This window comes from Stegodyphus dumicola, chromosome 2, assembly GCF_044657685.1.
Source record: "Stegodyphus dumicola isolate Sdum_Otavi_A_Nest chromosome 2, ASM4465768v1".
NCBI lineage: Eukaryota > Metazoa > Arthropoda > Arachnida > Araneae > Eresidae > Stegodyphus > Stegodyphus dumicola.
In genome coordinates, this window is record NC_140769.1 from 126717742 (window position 1) to 126739456 (window position 21715).

A 21715-nucleotide genomic window follows, 5' to 3' on the forward strand; every position below is an offset into this window, starting at 1 on the left:
CTCTACCCAGCGCTGTCTTTACATATCTTTCATTAATTTGAAACGTTTGGTCAGTGGCAGTAGAGACTGGCATCACAGTACCCTTCAGCAAAATTGACAACTGAACTGTGGCATATAACTGAAGCCGTTTGGATAGCAGTGTTCTTAACAGCATCCAAAATCTGTTTAAATCTAATTCTAATCCTATAATAGTAGATATTCATTGCCAGAGTTAGATGTTTTGCAGCACAGATGTTTGCATTTTCTGAGTCTCAATTACATGAAAAATTAATTATTTCATTATTTTCTAATAGTGTATTTCTGAAATAAATGTGATCCGTTAATTGCTTTTTTTTCATGGTGCAGTAAGCAGGGCAGTTTATTTTAATTAGCATAGATTAAATATATTATTAAAAATAAAGCAAAGATTAAAATTTTTAAGAATAATCTTCTGTATTTTCAAACTGTTGTTGCTTCAAACACGCAGCCTACTGGCCTTCGACCCCGAAGCAATTTTATGCGGCCCATGAAGGTGTTTTAATTATGTATTTATGGCAAATATGGTGTTGAATGATCTCAAGATTTTTAGCTATATGAAGTCGCAGTTTATATAATTTTCAATAGAACCAAACGTGAATAATAGACCAGAAAATCAATAAATGGTGTGGTGTGGTGTGGTGTATTTAATTATGGCAAAGCACACTAGGGCTACCTGCCTAAGGGGAGGGATGCCTTCATGGAGGACTTCCTAAAGGAAACTGACTCGTATACACGTTACTCATGAGGAAAAACACGGAAACACCCATGCAGCCAGCCCGTTCGCGGGATTCGAAACTCGGACCGAACTACCTTTATTCAGCGTCTTTACCGCTCAGCCGCTGGTGGGCCGAATTATTTGCAAGAGATGTCAATTTAAGAATTTGACGTTTACTCTCAATACAATTAAATTACGATGTGTAACCAGCAAAAATATCTTACTAGTGGCAAACTTCAGGTTTAGAGTAGAAGATAAATAAAAATGTAATATTTTTTCTTTTGCAAATTATTGTTGTTGTTTATATACGGTTTGAAAATATTTAAGAAGCGAAATTTAAATAGATTAATCAACTTTGAAGAGTGACCCTCAACCATTTTTTATCGCTGCACTCTTTTAACAATTTCAAAATTTGGCCTCACACAAAGAAAAAGATAAGTTTAAAAGTTGTTTACTTACCTATAATACACTGTTTAAAATAATTTATGATAATCATTTTTTATGTAAAGTAAAATGAAATGTACTACAAAAACAACAGTTCGTTTATTAAACAAGTTAATAATAAGAATGCTTTTAATGAGAAATTTTAGCTTTATGTTTTCTGATAATTTCATTTATAATTTTCTACATTTAAAATTCTGGATCTTTTTTTCGTTTTTGTGTTGTTTAAAACTGATGATCCGGACTCACACAAATAAGATGTAGAAAGCTGTAATAATATAACTGTAACTGTAAAAAGCTTTTCTTGCCGTCGTGGGGAAATCGCATCTAAAGTTAATCCAAAATGAATTAATTGATTCTTCCAAATATTTTAAAATTAAATCTTGATTATTAGGAAGCAAAATTAGTTCTTCATCTTCATTCAAATGTATTAGTCTTCGGCACCCAAATCAGCTTGGATACCCACAAATGGCACGCTTATGGTTATCTTAAATTGTTATCTTAAAAACCGAATTTCACCAATTCTCATGTGTACCGTATACTAGGATTAAATCATTATAATTTTTACTATATACATTTCTAAAATTTGGTGGTACACAAAAGTGCCGCGGCGTACTAGTTTAGAATCACTAATTTAGAATATAGATATAAAAATCCATGCTTTATCGAATAGCAACACGCTGAGAATCTTAAATTTTATTGCTACATATTTGCTTTTATATCAGACACTACTAAGCTAAGTCCTTAAATTTATTTGGTAAATTAAAGAATTTTATGACAATCGATTGAAACTTATTATAACAGTTTCGAATCCTAACCGTCTGACCATTGCGATAACTCAAGTTCCGAGTAGATTATGATTCTCCCATGATCGAATTTTGAGGCCGGCTTGCATGATTTCCTAACTCTTTTACTAGTAGATATAGCACAAGCATAAAAATCAATAAGTAAATTTCGAGTAAAACATTGGCATGTTAGTCGGCCGTTTTACTCTTTTTAACTGTCATTATTCTTACCTGGAATGTGCACAAGTCGGAAAATACTAAACATTTCCATACTTCAACATGCATGATTTTCAAATTACAGCGTCCGTTGGGAACCTCCTCATGGTGTCGTAATTTTTATTGCAAGCAGTACATGTTTCATTTATAATATGAAACTGATATCTCCAGACCATTTAACCCCAGCTCATATTCTTAAGTCAGTAGATAATACTTACAGAGACTTCACTTCCTGAATAACTCTGATAAACTTCACTTGCGTTACCTATTTTCATCAACTCGTCGAATTATCGATAAGGATAATTGGTAGGAATGTCACTTTGAAAATCGTAATTAATTATTTTATAAAGCTTAGTTGCTTTGTAGTATTTAGTGAATAGTCGTGGCTGCCTTAAAGAGTAATTGAACCCTATATTTCGTGCTACTACCGAGAATACGTTCATATAAATTGCTCCTTAATTCGGCCTTATTTGGTACATTAAATGTAAACTCATTAGCACACTACATGTATAATTTGTTTTAATACATGTCTGTTTTGAAGCTTGTAGAGACATTAGGCATTTTGAAAGCAGGAGTGATGAAAAATGAGCAATGCCTTCGCGGGAAATCAAACCACAGACCTCTTGAATACGCGCCCAGCATGCAGACCACTATCACCACGAAGGCATGCTAAGAAGGCAGGAGAAAAATACCATATAAGTTGAAGTTTAGTTATTTAACAAAATAAATACTTCAGATTATAACTTCAATAGCTTATAGAAATATAGTACAATTTGGAATTAAAAAACGAGCATCCAAATTTCTCTTAAAAGTTTTATATTAGGGCAACAAACAGCGTTTTATAACAGCTTGTAGGGTGATTACTTTTTTTTTTAAGCAAGAGACATGGAAAAGGAGCAATATCATCGCCGGCACTCGAACCTAGAACACTCTAATACGCACTGAGAGGGATACCATTACACCACGAAGGCATGCAGGAAAGTGGAAGAAAATATGTGCTCCATTTGCCCGATCCTCCTTTTAGTCCATATGGCCGGCTTATGCCGACTAGGTGGACTGAGGGCTGCACCCGTTAATACTACTATCTTGTATACTCCCCCTATTAAAAGGCTATTGGGAATAGGGGACCCAATTGTCAAATCGTCGTGGTGACGAATTATTGTCCACCTCCTTTTAGTTCGGGCGCCAGTGTAGGGAAGTCAGGTTAATTTGAATCAGAAGATATGAAAAATAAATTAGCAATGCCCTCGCCGGGACTCCTTGTGTAACTGTGCTACAGTTACACAAGGAAAGCACTGCAGAGAGGAGGGAGAATACCTTATATAAGCTGATTTTATCCTATGAGCTCAGTACTTTATGCTCAGTACTTAACCCATGCTGTTAGGCTATCGACATTCTATCAAAATTGCTTGTATTCAGTTACCTGATTAAAAGAGACATTACTGTTAAAATACAGTTATATGTCACTCATACAGAAAGAAAAATTTGAAAGTACACGAAATAGGTAAGCTGATTTCCATTTTTTATGCATTTGGTTACATACGTGACCAAATGCATTTAAAAAATTCAGATAAAACATATACGATATCCATTAAAAGACAAACGCAAGTAAAATTATTTCAGAGATCTTGCAATTAATTTATCTTTTATTATTTCTGTAGCCATATCTACATTACACAAGCTATAAAAGTATGTATATATTATTCTTAATATCATCATTTAATGAGCCAAAAATTTGCATTTCCTTTTAACAAGAATTTTTTGAAAAGGAAATTCAAACAAACAACTTTTATGTTGAGAAAGGAAATAAAGTTAGGCACACAAATACATATATTATTAGTAACGTACATCACACTGCCTTGAACTTTTACGGACTAACGAAACATTTTAAGATTCATTATGAACAATATTCATTCTTAAACTTTAGAGGCATAATGCGATCTACAACATTATTGTAAAGAATAATTCTAATCCTTTTCTAAAGAGAAACAGTTCAGTGAAACAATTTTTAAACTTTCCTTTTCGGTGATTTGATAAATGATCAAAGCCTCTTTCTTACCGAAAAGATACAAACTTTACTAATTACGCTTGAAAGAATAAAGGGAAATACTGAGTATTAATAAATTAATAAACCATTTGTTTGGGAATTCCTTTTCCTTTTACGTAAATTTCACCTCTCATCCTTTTTGAATATGCCTTTCATTTTGAAGAATGAAGTTAATGGAGATTATGGGCATTCAATTTAGAGAATTTGTACCGTTTCATTAATATAGCCACTAAATTGATGTGCATTAAGTAAAGAAATTTCGAAAGCAAATAAATGTGAGATATATTGATTGAATAATAAACTTAAAAATATGTTCTTGCATTCGTAACTATAAGTCTTAGGAAAACGTGAATTCAGATTCCAAATTCATTTATGAAGCATGTGTTTAGATACTATATAAACTGCTAAATAAAGAACATATAGTGTATCAAAATCAGTACGTACACACACAATACAACATGTACATATCTCTCTCTCTATGTATAGATATGCTGGTTTTAATATATATATATATATATATATATATATATAAAGGAATACAGTTAAAAGTCTTTAATCCGTACTCGTCGGACTTCGGCGATTCCGGATTATCGGTTTTTCCGGATTGGTAAGATGGCATGCAGAAATTATAAAATTAAAAATATGAAACCGTAATTTATGAAATAAAGATCAATTATGATCTAAAGGGTATCAAAATTTACAAAAAAAAGCTTAATATTTATTTGTTTACTTTATTAAACATTTCTTTCAACGCGCGCATGCGTAAAGCGTAAAGCATACATTACGCATAGTCGAAATTAGAAAATTGCAACCAGAAAACTATTTTGATGTGTATTCGTGAGGAATTTGATTTAAATCATATCAAAGATGGAGTACATCGAGATGGAATACTACATTTAGTAAGCAATTATAGCCGAATAAAATAAAAACATCTGCCCTGAAGATGAGGATAGTGCTGACAGGTCAACTTCCAGTTCATTGCGAGCCGCGACATTCCCCTATCCCCGCAGAGCAGCGTGAAATTGATAAACAGATTTCGGAATGATTAGAGAAACAAATGATATGCTTTATCCATTTTTTGCAGCAATTTCACTTTTTGTTTGATGGACATCGAAACATGCTTTCGCTTTGTAGATCCTTTGAAAGCTCCAGAATCGGAAATTCATTTTGACATAATCGAAAGTTCAAGCTTACCTTTTATGAAATTGCTCTAACTGTCTGCAAAAAATAATAAGCCTTATCCAATTAGAAGATTAAGGAACAACGCAATCTGCAACATTAACTGAAATAGATAATTAGATAATTTTAGCTTAGCTGATACCGTCCGTTATAATTAAACACGCATGCGTAAAGGTACTATGCGCATGCGTAAATGTATTATGCGCATGCGAAAACGCAGATGCGTTTACGCATGCGCAGAAATTTTGTAGCTTTAAGTTCCGGATCATAGATCATTCCGGATTATGGACGTCGGGATTAAAGACTTTTCACTGTATTATAAGATATATTATAAGATTATCTTATCAGAGGAAAATTGTGTAGGGCAGTAAAATTTTCTCATGTTAATTGAAAACGACGAAATAATTCAGTCCTTTGCAGCTTAAGAGCAGGAATATTTCTTATTCTTTCTTCATACTCTATACATATATATCTATATATTTGATTATATTGCACGTCCTTTATGTTTTCTCTTTATGTATATATATAGAGAGAGATATAGCAAAATTATGTTTAGTGCATATATATCAGGATATTACTAAAATTGCATATATGTATACACTAGTGTGTGAAACGTGAGCAATTTTTTAATTAAGCCCTAATTCTACAAAAAACTCTGCTAGAAGATGTACAATTCATACTACAGAGGCAAATGGGAGACATACAATTCATACTACAGAGAGCAACTGAAGTTACGGTTCGGATATTTGCATATGCTTCACTTGCCTGCTGAATTTGCTTTTCATTGCATTGATCATCAAAAGCCCTTTTCAAAGGTTACACATTGTATATTGAAAAATATTGCCTCAGTTTTGTACACTAATGTATTTTATAATTCACATTTTTAATTCAGTCAGTTTTCAAATTTTATTTGTTCATTGTTTATTAAACCAAAATTCCTGTATAGTATTAATTTATTTTATTTAAATTTAAATATATATTTTTTAAAAATATTCTCCTATATTAAAATATCCGCCTATAATAATATTCTATATATTCTTCTATATTAATGGAAACATTGCTCTATATTAAATGCATAAGGTGTTTCTTCCGCCTTCTTAGCAGGCCTTCGTAGTGTAGTGGTCAGCACAGTCGATGCGTATTCGAGAGGTCCGTGGTTCAGTCCCGGCGAGGGCATTCCTCATTTTTCACATTTTCCTGCTTCAAAAAAATACTAATATCTCTACAGTGACGCCCGAACTAAAAAAGGTGGTGGATGATGATTCTCCACCACCAGGATTTGGCGATTGGTTCTCTTAATCCCAGTCGCCCTTTAAAAGAAATGACTGGAGATTCTCCCGCCTTCTTAACATACCTAAGTGGTGCAGTAGTCAGCACATTCGGCGCGATTTCGAGAGGTCCGTGGCTCGAGTCCTGGCGAGGGCATTGCTAATTTTTCATCTCGTGTGCTTAAAAAAAAAAAAAAAAAAAAAAAAAAAAAACCTAATGTCTCTGTAAACTTCAGGACCAAGAAGTTTGCTTTACTAGTCAGCTAACTTACCAATATGAAATGAAGTTAGAGATGTTCGGTTATCAGTTGGATATATTACAAACTAAACGTCTAATAACGTGTCTGTAATTCAGCAGTCTTTATGTATCAATATATATTCTGTCTTCCGACTTGGTCTTATACTAAAACCTCTTTCCAAGAATCCACAGGGAAACTGTGGATTGTGCAATGACCATTTGTCTAAGTATAATCAGTTAGAAAAATTTCTTAGAATTGCAGGCATAAGGTTGTTTTTTATTTTTATCAATTTGCATTTGTACAATGAAATATCAGCAAGTTTTTATAATATTTTACTAGCACTTCGCATTTATGCAAGGAAATATGAATATGATGTTACAATTTACTCTTTAAATGAGACTAATATTTTTGAAGTATTAAATTCAATGCCTTTTTCGAAGCCTTTCTTAATGATGCGGTAATTCCTATAAAATTATTTCATTTAATATTGTTGCAGTCCGCAGTCAGTAAGTGCCGCGTCTAGCGAGCTGATAGTCAGTCATTGAGCGAGTGTCACGAAGTCTACCGCCGAGTGGGTCGTCGAGTGCATCGTGAGAGTCTTTTCCTATATAGCGGTTAGTGCATTAGAGAGAGTGTGTTGAGCTCTGAGAACGACTGAAAAGAAGAGTCGGAAGCTGCGCTCTGTTTGTCGTCGAGTGCACCGCGAGTTTTAGCCTGGAGAGTCTCGAGAGTACGTTGAGTTCCGAGAACGACTGAGGAGAGTCCGGAGCTGTACTCTAGTGCTTTTCCGTGAAGCTCTCTCAGCGTGATAGCCTGATAGCCTGAAGGCTGTGTCGCTGATTGTTCCAGCGTGTTTATAGTAGATCTTCAACGACTGTAAAAAGTGACTTTTTAGCTGTCCTGATTAATATTGGCTAAACAAAATGTGTTTCGATACGTCTCAAGTGTCGTCGTTATTCGCTCCAAGTCTACGAACCCCGTACGAACGTGAAGAAATAAAATAACGAAATCATTGTTACATTATTTTCTTCCTACACGTTTCACTTCTTCCTTCATGTTCCTCACATTCTTTGATTCGACGGAATTTTTTTTTTTTTTTTCACAAAGGTTTGAGCATGATGGCGAGAATGTAACAGCAAAAGTGTGTTCATGTTTAGATTTCATTAAAAATTCTTCTCGATTAAAGAAATTAAATTTGAGTGCGTCCGGGTCAGTGGAATATCCCCGCTGAATGAGTTTGGTGCCTCTAACAGGAGGCATGAAACATTCAATTAGGTCCTAAGCGCTAACTTACTTAGGTTATAAATTTAAGGTATAATCGGTTTTCCATTAAAATGTACATTATTAAAAAACAGCAGACTGAACACCTGTGCACAGAATAACAAGTAAAAAATGGAAACAGCAAGATCATTGTTTTCCTTGAAGCAAACTAGCTCTGCCAGAAGCCAGTGACTGGCATAAAAGAAGATAATACTGACTGCAGCTGGTTATTTTGCAGAACCGATGAGGTGTCGAATATTAACTCTTTGAAAAACGAAATCTTCGCTAACCTGTATACATAAAATACCGAACTGCCCGAAAAGGTTTTGGAAAGTCCCAGCAATTTCCTCCCCTCCCCACTCATTATTGCACAAAGAAGAGTGAAGGCTTCAAAGGACATCCTTTCTACTTCCTAACAAATAAAGATAAGAAACTACAAATACATCCTTTTAGGAAAAATTGTCTGCAATAAACTGATACAATGCATGTGGTAAAACTGCACCTGCTACTGCATACCTTAGGGGAGGGAAGGAAACAACATCGGAATTTCTTCCGTTTCGGGCGGCTGTAGTCGTTTGAGTGAAAGGCCGTCTGGGGGTTACGGTCTTCAAAGAGTTAATATGGCAAGTCCCTCGGGTAATGATCAAAATTTTAGGGAGGTTTCCAGATAGAAATGAAATCTAATTTTGAAGCAATTCTTCAAATTAAACATTTTTAAGCAAGTTTAAAATTTAAAACAAGGCAAATTTTCACAATGCAAAGCGACATTTTCACATAAGCAACTTAAATATTAAATCATACTCTTCTAATCTGCAAACTGGGTGAATGTCACCCAGAAATATTCATGGGTACTCCTTTATTCATCCAGTGGAAGTGATTTTGAGATCGCCCTTGTACTTAGCAAAGCAATGCACTGAAACTCTTCCAAGTAGCATTTTGCTTCTAAATTTTCGAATCCTTCGTGTAACGTTCTCTCACTTTTTATGGGACATTATTTTTAGACATCCGGTGATTTTGGGAATAACTACTTCATTGAAAGTCTCATCTGTATCAATAAAGTAGTTCGTACTTCTTTTTCTGTGAAAGAGTATTTAAATATTTTACCGAAAATTTAACGTCTACTTTTTAAATTTGATTGTATGTTTCAGAATCTCGAAGTTGCTTGAAAAATTTTATAATTTTCCTTTTACATACTTTTGCATAATATGTAATATTACAAGTGGTTAACCACAGTTATCCTTGGAACGATGTTCACACTTAACCTAAATTTTAATAGCTAATCCTAGGCTAGTTGAAAAGGCCCCAAAAGTGGAATAAACCATATTATCTTTAATAAGAAAATATTAGTAACAATATATGTGTAATTTCAAGCTGTTTAATTTGAAGAATACGTTAATTTGGTTACGTTAGCTAATTCCGTATTCAGTGACAAATATAAGAGAAATATTTGTAAATAATGGAAGAATAAACATTGGAAAGGAAGAAACTAAGTTAGTAAAGGAAAAAAACTTGTATTTGGCTTAGACAAAAACTCAATCGATTTCGAAGGCAAACAGGTCCCTCCGAACAGTTAGGTAGCGCCAACTGTCGACAAAATTAGCAACGAAAAATTAAATTAATAGAATTTTAAAAGCATTCAGAAAGACTTGATTAGATGTAACGTCATTAGCTGAACAAGCTAAATCTTTATGAATTTGAAAAGCTTCAAGAAAGAATTCGTTACTAATTTTACCGACAAAGGGCGCAATCTTCTTCTGTACTTTACTGCAATAGGGTTTAATTAAGACCGTCATGTCCGCCACTTTCGGTTTTCCAATTTTCTTTGCTCCTGATGAAGAAAGACCTGTTTGCCCTTAAAATTGATTGATTTTTTTCTCTAAATCTACGGCAAATACAAGGTTGTTCTTTACTAATTTTAAGTTTCCCTTTGGAGTGTTTCTCTTCTGATTAAAAAAAACTAAGTTGTTAATGGAATAAATGACCAATAATTAAGACACAATAACACGCCCAATCAATACTAATTCAGAAGTCAAACAACAAAAATCAGCGTTATATTTTCAAAATTTTCACAGGACTAAATTCGATGGTTTTCCGAACCACCATCCTCAGCTGCAAAACCGCAAATGAACAAGATAGGAAATAATGATTAGATAAGATAAGAAAGCCTGGACAAGAATAAGCAAGTGGCGCCATCTGTTGGTGAAACCAGAACTAAAACATAAATTCTTTCAAAGCCGAAGGCAAAGATGGATTGGAATTAGATCGTTAACTGGAACAGAAATATTTTTTTGAATGTGAAATGCCTCTAGAAAATCCAGTTCTCCAATGGAAGATGTTTTTTGAATAATTTTGGCAGCAGAAAAATTGAAAGTGTGATTTTCGGACCAACAATGTTGAGCAACAGAAGACTTCTGTGTTTCCTTTTTTCTAACATATGCCTCATTTTCCTTGGCTCGAAATTTTAAGGTTGAGTATGGAACTCGTAATTTTCAACTACAGCTGAAATTTCTACGATAACTTTATACTAACTCTCTAGAGGTATACTAATTCAAAGTGAAACAACAAAATTCAGCGTTATATTTTCAAATTTTCACAGGACTAGTTTCGATGGTTTTAGCGAACTACCATCCTTAGCTGCAAAAGCGCAAGAGATACACACCTTCATCGTCCGGCAACATATGCTCCAGTTTAGTAGCTGTGAGGTGCTTTTTTTTTTCTTTTTTTTCTTTTTTTTTTTTTTTTCCGCTTTTGCAGCTGAGGATGGTGGTTTGGTAAAACCATCGAAACTAGTCCTGTGAAAATTTTGAAAATATAACGTTGATTTTTGTTGTTTGACTTCTGAATTAAATGACCGATATTTTATTTGACCTTGAACAATGTCATTGAGTTTCAGACTCACGTAAAATACGAAGGTTTGAAATTTTTGAATTTTAAAGAGCTCATTTGGTAGATATCTGTGCAGGTTTTCACTGCATTTGGCATGCATCACTGCAAATGGTTTTCAGTCATTGCAATTATCTAGCGGATTCTTCTTTACTTTTAGTATTTTACTTCGGCAGTTTTGTTTACACTGATAGTTTGTGATAGCAGTTTCCTCATCTCTACATAATAAACGAATTTAACTTCTCTTTAGTTCGAGCTCAGCTAATCCACTCCCCGTTCATCAAGAGTTGTCTGAAATTATACGAGCTTTCATTTCGTTTTTTCTAGAAGTTCTTGCTGATTATTGCATGTTTTTATCTCGGTGATTGAATTAGCTACTAAAATTACTATTTTAGTTAATTTGAATTTCCTGCATTATTTTAACATTTTAAATGTTTTATTTATGTTAACCAAACAGTGCCACAAACAACAGGAGAGTATCTGAATATAAGCCAAGTGACAAGAGAAGACATGGCGGCTTACCTCTGCATAGCAGCAAACGGTGTTCCGCCATCCGTCAGTAAAAGGATACTTCTTCAAGTTAATTGTAAGTTACTGATACATCATAAATTTTCGTTTTCAAATTAAATTTATTATTTTGTATTAATGAATGTTTTGATTAATATTTCTAATTTGATTCAAATCCTTTTCGAATGTAAACTTAAGCATCTGTTTCAGCTGCAAAAACCTAATGTTATAACTGTGTACATAAGCAAATATACAGTTACTGTTCTTTTAGTTTAATTCGCAGTTATTTCTATTTGACCATATGGTAATTATTATTTAGGCATCACCACTTACAGAAAAATATTGAATATACTAATTTAAGATATGCATATTTTTAAGATCCTTGAAATTAATTGTTTTGAAAAGAGTTTATCTTGTAACATTTGCGTTTTAAGATAAAGCAGATTCAATCTAGTGTTCCCGCCACGATCGTTTTCTCACATGTAGCGTTCGCCATTTCCAGTTCCGGAAAAAATCCTAATCCTAACTAAATAACATTTATTTATTCATAGATTCCATCATTTCTCAAAGTATCGTTTTACGGCATTCATCAGTCGAGGATTCCGTTTTTGTCATAGAATTTCCCTCATAGATCGTGCGAAGAATGTATCTGAAACGAAGCCAACATTTATTATTCGCATTACTTTAGTTTGTCTTATAAATCTGGCAACACAGTAATATAGCAGTTATGCAGGCTTAACTCTTCACTCCGCGTCCGGGATATTAAAACCACATAGAAACTACTTTATTTCAGTTCGTTTCCATTAGTTTATTCCTGGTCGTTTTCAGGAATTAGAAGTTAGTTTGCAGTCTGTTTGTAAAATTAATGTGGATTTGAATAACATATTGTACCGAGCTTCACATTCAAAACTCGGATAGTCGTACTTTAAATGTGAGCAAAATTCAATGATATCTGAACAATGATATTTCAATCTGAGCAGAATTCAATGATATATGAACAATGATTTTTCAATCTGAACAAAACGTAAAAAATGATACACGGACATTTTAGAAGTTAAATTTTTATAGCAGTCTACTCATGGAAATGTAATAAAAAGTATAATAAAATACAAATAAATTAGACACATTAACCGTAAGATTACACAGTGAATCTTCAAATTCTTAAGATTATATATATTAACAAATTCTATCAAACCCGCAAAATGTTACCTAACAATATTTACTAATAGGACATCTTAACTTTCTTTTCCTAAAATCCTTTACATACGTGCACAAAGTTCTATGCTGTTAATCATTATTTTAGACTAATGAACATTTCTTTCACATATATATTTTTCTGTCACATATTCGAAAGCTGAATAAATAATAGTAATAATATTTAGCTGTAAAGGGAGTGCAGCAGTAACTGATACGTTTGAAATGTTGTGCAAGTGATACATGATTCAGCATGGACGTGACCAAATATCTTTTGTTTCAACGGATGATTTCATGATATAAGCGAAGGTGCTGATGATAAATGCATTAATCTTAACCCTTACCAGTTTTGAATTGATGGGAACATCGAAAAAAATTGACAATTGAAAAAATATGTCTCTTTGAAGATAGTGGCCGAATAGTTTCTGAATACTGGGAGTTCGATCTTCGTTTGATCCCAAGCTAATCCAGGTAGCTATACAGATAGGCCTGGAGGTCTGGATTGATGGGAACATCGAAAAAATTGACAATTGAAAAAATCTGTCTCCTCGAAGATAGTGGCCGAATAGTTTAAGACTCTGAATACTGGGAGTTCGATCCTCGTTTGATTCCAAGCTAATCCAGGTAGCTATACAGACAGGCCTGGAGGCCTGGATTCGGTTTCTATCCAGGAAACGCTGGGTAGTTGACTTTCGTGGCTTTTTCCGAGTGTAGCATGAATATGAATCTGTAAGAAAGTTTTCCACAAGATCATCCTCCTCCTTAGGAAAACCTAACTTAATCTCTTTAAGTGAGTGTGTCTGTAGACTGCGTCTGTAGATGAAACTTTGTGCTTTGATTATGATCCTGAAAAAATGGCAACCTTCGGTTGGTGTGGGAGAATATTCACCATGGTTATAGAAAACTAAGTTGAGAAATTTTGATTAAAGTCGATGTTAGAAACCTTTTTGATTTTAAGGAAATAATTTAGAAGGAATTTCCTAATTTATAGGCAGTTGCTCTCTCTCTCTCTCTCTCTCTATATATATATATATATATATATGCATGTATATTTATGTATTTATAAAGATGTAACGGACAGCCTTGTAAAAATAAATGAGCATGTTATGCATAAAAATGCTCATTTGCATAATTGGTTTCTTTTGCACGACGCTGACCATTAAACAATTCCATTCACTGCGGACACTTTGTTGCAAGAGAATTTAGACACAATTCTCTGCTACGCTTTCATACGCTTAGATGAGGTATTGCAGATTGCTTTTTTTTTTTTTTTTTTTTCGAAAGTTAAGCTTTACGTTAGTGTCATCCTTTTGATAGTTTTGAAACTATTCTGATATTCGCTCACAGAAACTTAAACATTATTTCAAAAGATGAGTTTTATGATTGAATACATTCAATATATGAACTCATCAAATGTTACCAAGATTCACAAAACTATATCTCGAGGAATAAATTGTAAGAACGAAATTTGATTAACTTTTCATTTTTATCAACTTAAGTATGCTTTATATACTGACTGCGTATGCATAGTTAAGTAATTGAAATATAAATTACTAAGCACGTTAGCTATGGAATTAAAATATTTGATCAAATAAAAAAGTAAAATTTACAGCAAATAGTTTTTAGTATTATGTTTAGATTAACTATTTGCAAATATTACAAAGAATAAGTAATGCATTACTGAACTTAAGTTTTACATCTTTACGAATTAAATAGTTTCATTTTCAAAGCTGCATTAAGTATTTATCCCTATAAGTTCCTGAGAGTTTCTCATCATCACTCTATTCATCCTTAGGTCTGCCAATGCATTTCCAAGTTCTTTCAGTGATATCCACGTTATAAGCCTTTTGTGTCTTTTAAATAAAATAGACCCATTTAGGTTCCAGTATCTGTTAAAGGGAATAATGGGCCCATTTCCAACGGTACAGCTCCTATGAACAGTGTCGTCAGAGAATTTCTCAAATACATCCTGCAATTCTTTATTTAAGATTTACAACTTTCCTTCAGTGTTATGGATATTCGTGAGTTTATTCTTTAGCTATAAACAGAAGATACTTGCACAAATTTACGCATTTTATGACCAATACTTCAGTACTTCAGATATTCATAAACACATGAATATTAAGCTTTTCTTTAAATTAGATTCAAAATGCTTTCAAAATTCAAAATGCTTTTTCTTTAAATTAGATTCAATACTTTAATATTTTAATAGCCTAAATTAAATGTACACTAGTTCTGATATAAATAAATAATTGATATTATTGCACGAAAAGCACAAGAACGAAGAAAGTGTTCTTAAATTTAAACAACCTGAATAACTAAGATAAAATAACACGCCGAACAAATATTAATTTAGAAGTCAAACAACAAAAATCTATTCATTATATCTTCGCTAATCATTATATCTTATCTCGCGCATTTGCGCTTTTGCAGCTGAGGATGATGCTTCGGTAAAACCATCGAAACTAGTCCTGTGAAAATTTAAAAATATAAGGCTGATTTTTGTTGTTTGACTTATAAATTAACCTGAATAACATTGCTAAGATTATTTTTAATTCTCTAATATTATCTCTAATAGTTATTTTTAATTTTGAAACCCTTTCTTTTTTAAATTCTTGTTTTCCGCTTACAAACAGTCTGCCAGAATGAGATATCACTACCACGTTTTATGAAGTAGACCCATTATCTATTGCGAAGTTTAGTCAATTCCGTAGAAGAGCTCAGAATTTCCCAGTAGAGCATGTTCTGCCTTCGGGCCACGTCGTTGCTTTAAGCCTATCTTACAACGTTTGGCCGTAGTTTTACATGCTTGTTAGTATTCTCTGGTGAGGTTTAACTACGGGTTAATTCGCTTAGTTATTATTTTTGTACAGCTTCGGGTAAACTTTAGCTAGTTAGAATTAATTTCGTTTCTTATTTTCTATTTTAAGTTGAAAAGTGGAGGCTTTCCTGTAAGCCAAAGTGGTGGCTTTCCTGTCAGCCCGAGAGGGGTTGTCTGTAGTATTTCTGTTCTGAAAATGACATTTGTCTGAAAATGACTGCTGTTTGAAAATGACATTTTAGCCCTTCTTTGGACTCATATTTTACAGTTGTAAGGAGACCAGCGAATAGTCGTTAAACAATAGACACTTCATTAAAGTTCTTGTACCCAAGGACACGTAAATTATCTAGAATTGTATAACATTTTTAGTAAAAAAATAACTCATTATTTTGAAAATTAACTTTCTCTTAATAAAAATTTCGAACATAAATGTTTCGTCGGCACAGTTAAAGTAAAATTAACCTTTTAGCGTGGAAACGTTTAAGGGGTGTTGGAACCCCCAAAATCTTCAAAAAATTGTGATTTCCTGTTTTTGCATTTTCAAATTCTCTGCACTTTTATCTTTCTAAAAATATTATTCTTCAATCTTTATGAAAATTAGAACTGTAAAAAAATTTAGTTTTAATTTGTCATCGACTGCTTTGATCAATGAGGATTTTTACATTAAAGACGCGCTTTCCTCCAAACGTGATTTTTTTATACTCGATGTACCTTTTCTCAGGAACTACTGCTCACAGGTATCTAAAATTTTATGGCTTATTTATTAGGTTTCCTAATACTTACTGAAATGAGCTTTTTATGATAAACTGAGTTTTTTTTTTTTTTTTTTTTTTTTTTTTGTATGAGAAAAGTGCTAAATTTTACTATGCCTAACATAATATTCTGGAAATTACTACTCTAAAATTCAAAACGTTTCAGAAGCTCATTTCAGTATAATCAGATAGATATACCTTAGTTACACAAAAAATTTCAAGCGTGTATCTACAGCAAATTTTGAGAAAAGGTACATAAAAAATGGCCAATTTAACATTGTCGATATAGGGGTTGCTGATACCCCTTAACCCATTTGTTCAAAATTTATTCAATTTAACACGGTATAAAATGTAGATTATGTTTTACACAGAATCGTGAAAGGAAAATAATTTTAACGAAACATGAATGCAAATTGCTCATGAACAGAAAAATCAGTTGAAGTAAATCAGGAGTTTCAAACACGAAGGGAAATTATCCACTAGTGTATTTCTGAAGAAAATATTTATCCTGTTTAACGTAACAATGACAACAAACCAAGTGTTTTCGAAGTGATTTACAAGTTACACCCACGGATTCATTATTTAGCTCAGAAACCTCAGATAAGTTCTTAACTAAATTTGAAGTGCTCTTATGTATGTATAAATAGACATTCTGGAGTGCAGTTTCGTTATTCCTAATGAGCAATACTTTTCAAATTAAGCTATTGAAGGTCTCAGAGCTCAGCAGGCTTTTGATGCCATTGCATATTTTTAAACATCAAAGATCTTTAGTAATATTTATGGCTAACTTTGATACAAATGATATTCCTAAAAAAAGTCTATTCATATTAAAAATAACAATCGTAAAATATGATTGCACGATAATCAAAAATAAAATAATTTTAAGAATGTGATAAACTATATGAAATATCTGAATAAATTATCCATGTTGGAGCATAGACAATTTCAGAATTTTTAGACTTGCAGATCAAATTTTGTACATTTTTGATGTATTATGTTTCTAATACAACAGTAGAGACTGCTTTTTTCTTTTAAAGGTGTATAAAAAGTAGTTTTGCGTAAATGACCTCATATATATTATTTTACTTATTAGTTATTTGAAGTAGATAATTTGCGAGAGGTCTAGAGTTTTAATAGTGGGAACTATTTTTTTAAGAACTTTTACCATTCTTCAGTGTTGTCATCAGTCTTATGTTGAAGCAACTCGTTGACAGCAAAATGTAAGAGTATACCTGTAGCAACGCCTGATATGTTGGTGATTGAAATGAAGCGATCTGCTACATGAAGAATATCTAGAAATGTTCCGAAACGAGTGCTATAAAGTGGTTGCGAGTATACTGAGCTGCCAAAATATCAGAAATGCCACGAGCATTATCCTCAAATTAATAGGAGAATTGTGCGGAAAAAAAGCACCAATTCTTTACCAACGCTCGTTGCAAAATTTACAATAATACTGAGCATTTATAGCTTTTTTCATTGTAAAATACTTTTTAAGATAATGCCGTCACAATAGTACAAAACAAAACAAATAATATGGAGAATTATTCGAGAATACATTGGCAAGGCAACTTTGCATGACGAATTTATACGAGACTGCATTATTCTTATCCACTTCACTGTATGGTAAGTTAGACATGAAACTAACGTGCGGTATGAAGGAGAAAAACTCGTTCCTTTTCCACAGTATATACATCGCTATTGGCACTGTTATATTCCAGCATGATAATTTTCACCCGGAATTTATAAAACATCTTGATAACAGTGCGTTCTCTGTGCTTTTGAAACTTCATAGCTACAACTGGAATTTTGGTGTCTCCGTGATTTGTAAAATTACAGTAATTGTACTTATACTTAAAACGAATAGACACCTGAAGATTTAAACTGCTACTGCTCTGTCTCGTTGATGAGTGTTTTATCTGAGGTCATGGAAAGAATGATTACTTCTCCTATAAACTAGTATCTTGAAAATTATAAACTTTTGATCCCAACAAAACTGGTATCTTAAAAATTATAAACTTTGATCCCAACACTGCCTGGATTTAGAAGATGTCAGTTAACAAACAAACAAATTACTTTTCTAAACCAGTCTGTCAAGGATGTCCTTGACCGGAGATGCTCAGCTATAGCTGTGGACGTCGGTGCTACTTTTTGATAGTGTTTGGCGGCTCAGTTATATCCATAAATTACAGATCGTGGGTGTGTTTAACAATTTGCTTTTATGGTTGAGGAATTATCTTTCCCAGCGCTTCTGTGCCACTCACTTTAGTGATTCCATCTCTAGCTAAACAAATAGAAACTGGCTTACACTAGGATACTGTGAATAACCTTACTTTATTCAATGTCTTTTTTAATGATCTTCTCGATACCTTGAACTCTGACTGGCTATCCGATGTGGCTCTTTTTGCGCATTGCCTTACTAGTTCATCGAAAAAGCTTTCAGGCTCAGCAAAATTATGAATTTAACTCTTGAAAGATGGGATTGCTAGTGTATGAAAAATAATGTCACCGTAAATTTAAGGAAGATTTACTTGCCAGTTCTTTACATTAAAAAGGCGGCCCCTCACACATAATTTCCACACCTCATCGTTATCCTATCATCATTGTTACTAGGTGTACTTTTTTGCAACATAATGATGTTTAAACTTATTTGGGTTGCATCTTTGATAGCAAATTGAAATTGACAATCACTCAAACATGTCAAGGGAAAGGAAGAAACTTCGCATTCTTTAAGAGTTGGCTGGAGTTAAATCGGGGTGTAATACGACTACGCTGAATACAGCCTGTAAGTTATAAATTCAGCTGGTTCTGAATGATTGCAATGCAATGTTGATGTCTGCCTGTGATGTAGTCTTGAAAGTCATTCATACTTTCCAAAACCAGGTGCTACGCTTGATCACTGGGGGAATTAAGACTACGTTTATGTTTGCTATGCAGTTACTTTGACCAATATCCAATGGCTAATAATTCAGAAGAATGCAGATATTCTTTTAACAGACTAAGTAGACTCATAAATAATCCTTTCTGGTGTGAATACGACAGCGGCAGAATATGTAATCTACAGACTCAAAGGTGCTTCTTCCATTGCGTTCGTAAGAAAACTCACTATAACATTTCGAACTAGTCTTTTGTGAGTCCGTTGGAATACATGGTACTCGATATCAGTTTGGACTTTATTCTGAATGTGAGAAAACATGACGATAGTTCTATTCCACACCATATTATTTTCTTAGACGAATGCTGTCCAAACGTGTGCTGTAGTTAGCACTCCTTTTTTATTCTGACAAGTGGTTTCAGAACTACATTGATGGCTGTCTTTTGGATTCTGCTCAGGGTGCCTTAGATGGTGCTTTTAGTGGTCGTTTTCCATTTTACTTACATGTTGGCTCATTTACAACTCAATTTGAGGGAGACATTGAAGCTACTTATATAGCCCTGCAACAACATGCTGTTCATTTTTCCTCTCTTGTGCAGGTCGTAATTTTTCCAGATGCTATTTCTGCTCTTCAGACTTTGAACCAGGTAAATGAGGATTCCCGTACAGAATACTAGGAAACTCCTGAAAGAGATCTAGAGAAAATTTTACAGAGACCCTCCTCTCCACTCTGCTAATAAATAGAAATAAAAAGAAATTTCAAGCAATCGTTTCACCATGCGGCTTCACATGCTGCTGGCTTTAACTTTCTAAAGCTGGCGGTGCAACTGTTGTACCACAAAATTTACTTGATTTTAAGCCGGCTATGGTACAACTGTTGTACCAGCCTTTCTTTCCCCTTTTTAGAGTAACCGTTTATCTTTGGAATCTCTAGGTGGTCCATTTTCCTGTGTCAGAGCAGCTCCTGGCTATGCATTGTGTTCCGTTTCTTATCTGATTGGCTACGTTTTGGCGAAGACGTCTCGCGCCAATGTACTTGAAAATAAAACAGATGCTATCTCTCTTTTAAACATTAGAGCTTTTCTTGTGATTTCAGTGTGACTTTTTTCCTCACACTCTTATTCAGTTCTTATTATGGCACCTCGTTTCAAAGGTCTTAGTCAGGACAAAATTAATAAATTGCTAAGAGATTTAGAAGGAGAAACTTTTGTTAACACAGATTTGCACTGTTCAGATACAGAAGAAATACGTTTTAATCAATCTTTTAATGAAGATAATGCTGCCGATGACTTCAAAAGCAACGCTAATAATTTATTTGAATGGATACAACCAAATGAGCATGACAAAGGTAACATATTGATCTTTGTTAGTAATCCTGGTATAAAGTCTGAATTTTCGGAAACTCATCTTGCTGTTCATTTTTTTAAATTTTCAGATGATTTGTTTAAAACTGTAACCATAGAAATTAATCGATATGCTTCTCAATCTTAGCGGCCAAATAAGCCAATAAGCGGCCAAATAAGCGGAAAAAGAAATCATTTTGTTTTGAAAATATAGCCAGGAGGCTATATTTTGAAATATAGCCAGGAGGCTAATCGTTTTAATCACTAAAAGAAATATAAAAAACATATTTCCTACACTGTAAATGTCAACATCCTGTATTAGTTAAGTATTAGTTACCGCTAACGCCCAACGATCTATTTATAGATCTGCATGTTTAAGCTAAAACTTTACTTATAAGAACATTCAATTTTTCTAATCTAAATAACGCAGAACAAATAAATAGGTATTGAAAATATAGAACACGTAAGAAGTGTATAACTTACTTTTAAGGTTTTTTTCTCGTTGGATACAAAATCGAAAGCTTGCGCCATGAAGCATCAGTTGGATAACTTTAGGCGTTCTCTGCTGGATGGTTCTGAAAGCGAATAATCCCAAACGCCTTTGGGGGTATGGCCACATGTGTAAGGAAATCAGTCAGTGACAAAAAGGAGTGATTAAAAGAAATTTTCTCAATGGTCGTTCTAAAAATAGGTGATCTATAAATCGATCACTGGGCGGTAACGGATTAATAACCCCCCTGGTTAGTAACTTAAATTAATTACTTATACATGTTCAAAAATTAAAATTTGACGTTTAAGAGTAAATTTTAATAATAACACAAGAGCAAATATTGGTATCTCTTTTGAGTCTCTACTTAAGGATTATAGAAATATCATAATGAATTAAAAGATAAATTGTTCATTGTTCAAAATATAAGAATACTTTTTTTTGAAAATTGAAATAAGTGTTTATGCATGTAATAGAAAAAATGTTCTTAGGACCTAGCCAGTTATCCCAACTTGTTATTGCTTGTGATAACCTAACAATAAAAAAGGTATTAAAAATGTAACTTGGTATGCTATTTTTAGAATAGAGTATATTCACTCACTTCGTTTATTTGCCCGGAAGTTTTTGAAGCATGAATCTTACGCTGAACTTGGGCTTATTTGTAAAAACACACTGCATATACTAAGCA

The 21715-nt window shown here is 33.3% G+C and overlaps 1 protein-coding gene across 1 annotated transcript in view; it reads left to right on the forward strand.

Annotated features, from left to right (window-relative positions):
* The window catches only part of LOC118200687 (lachesin-like), a 232236-nt gene that overhangs the window by 138148 nt on the left and 72373 nt on the right, over window positions 1-21715 (forward strand). The window contains exon 5 of the mRNA XM_085810219.1: window positions 11509-11637. Coding sequence (XP_085666345.1) covers window positions 11509-11637 — 129 coding nt within the window. The remainder of the gene's footprint in view (window positions 1-11508; window positions 11638-21715) is intronic.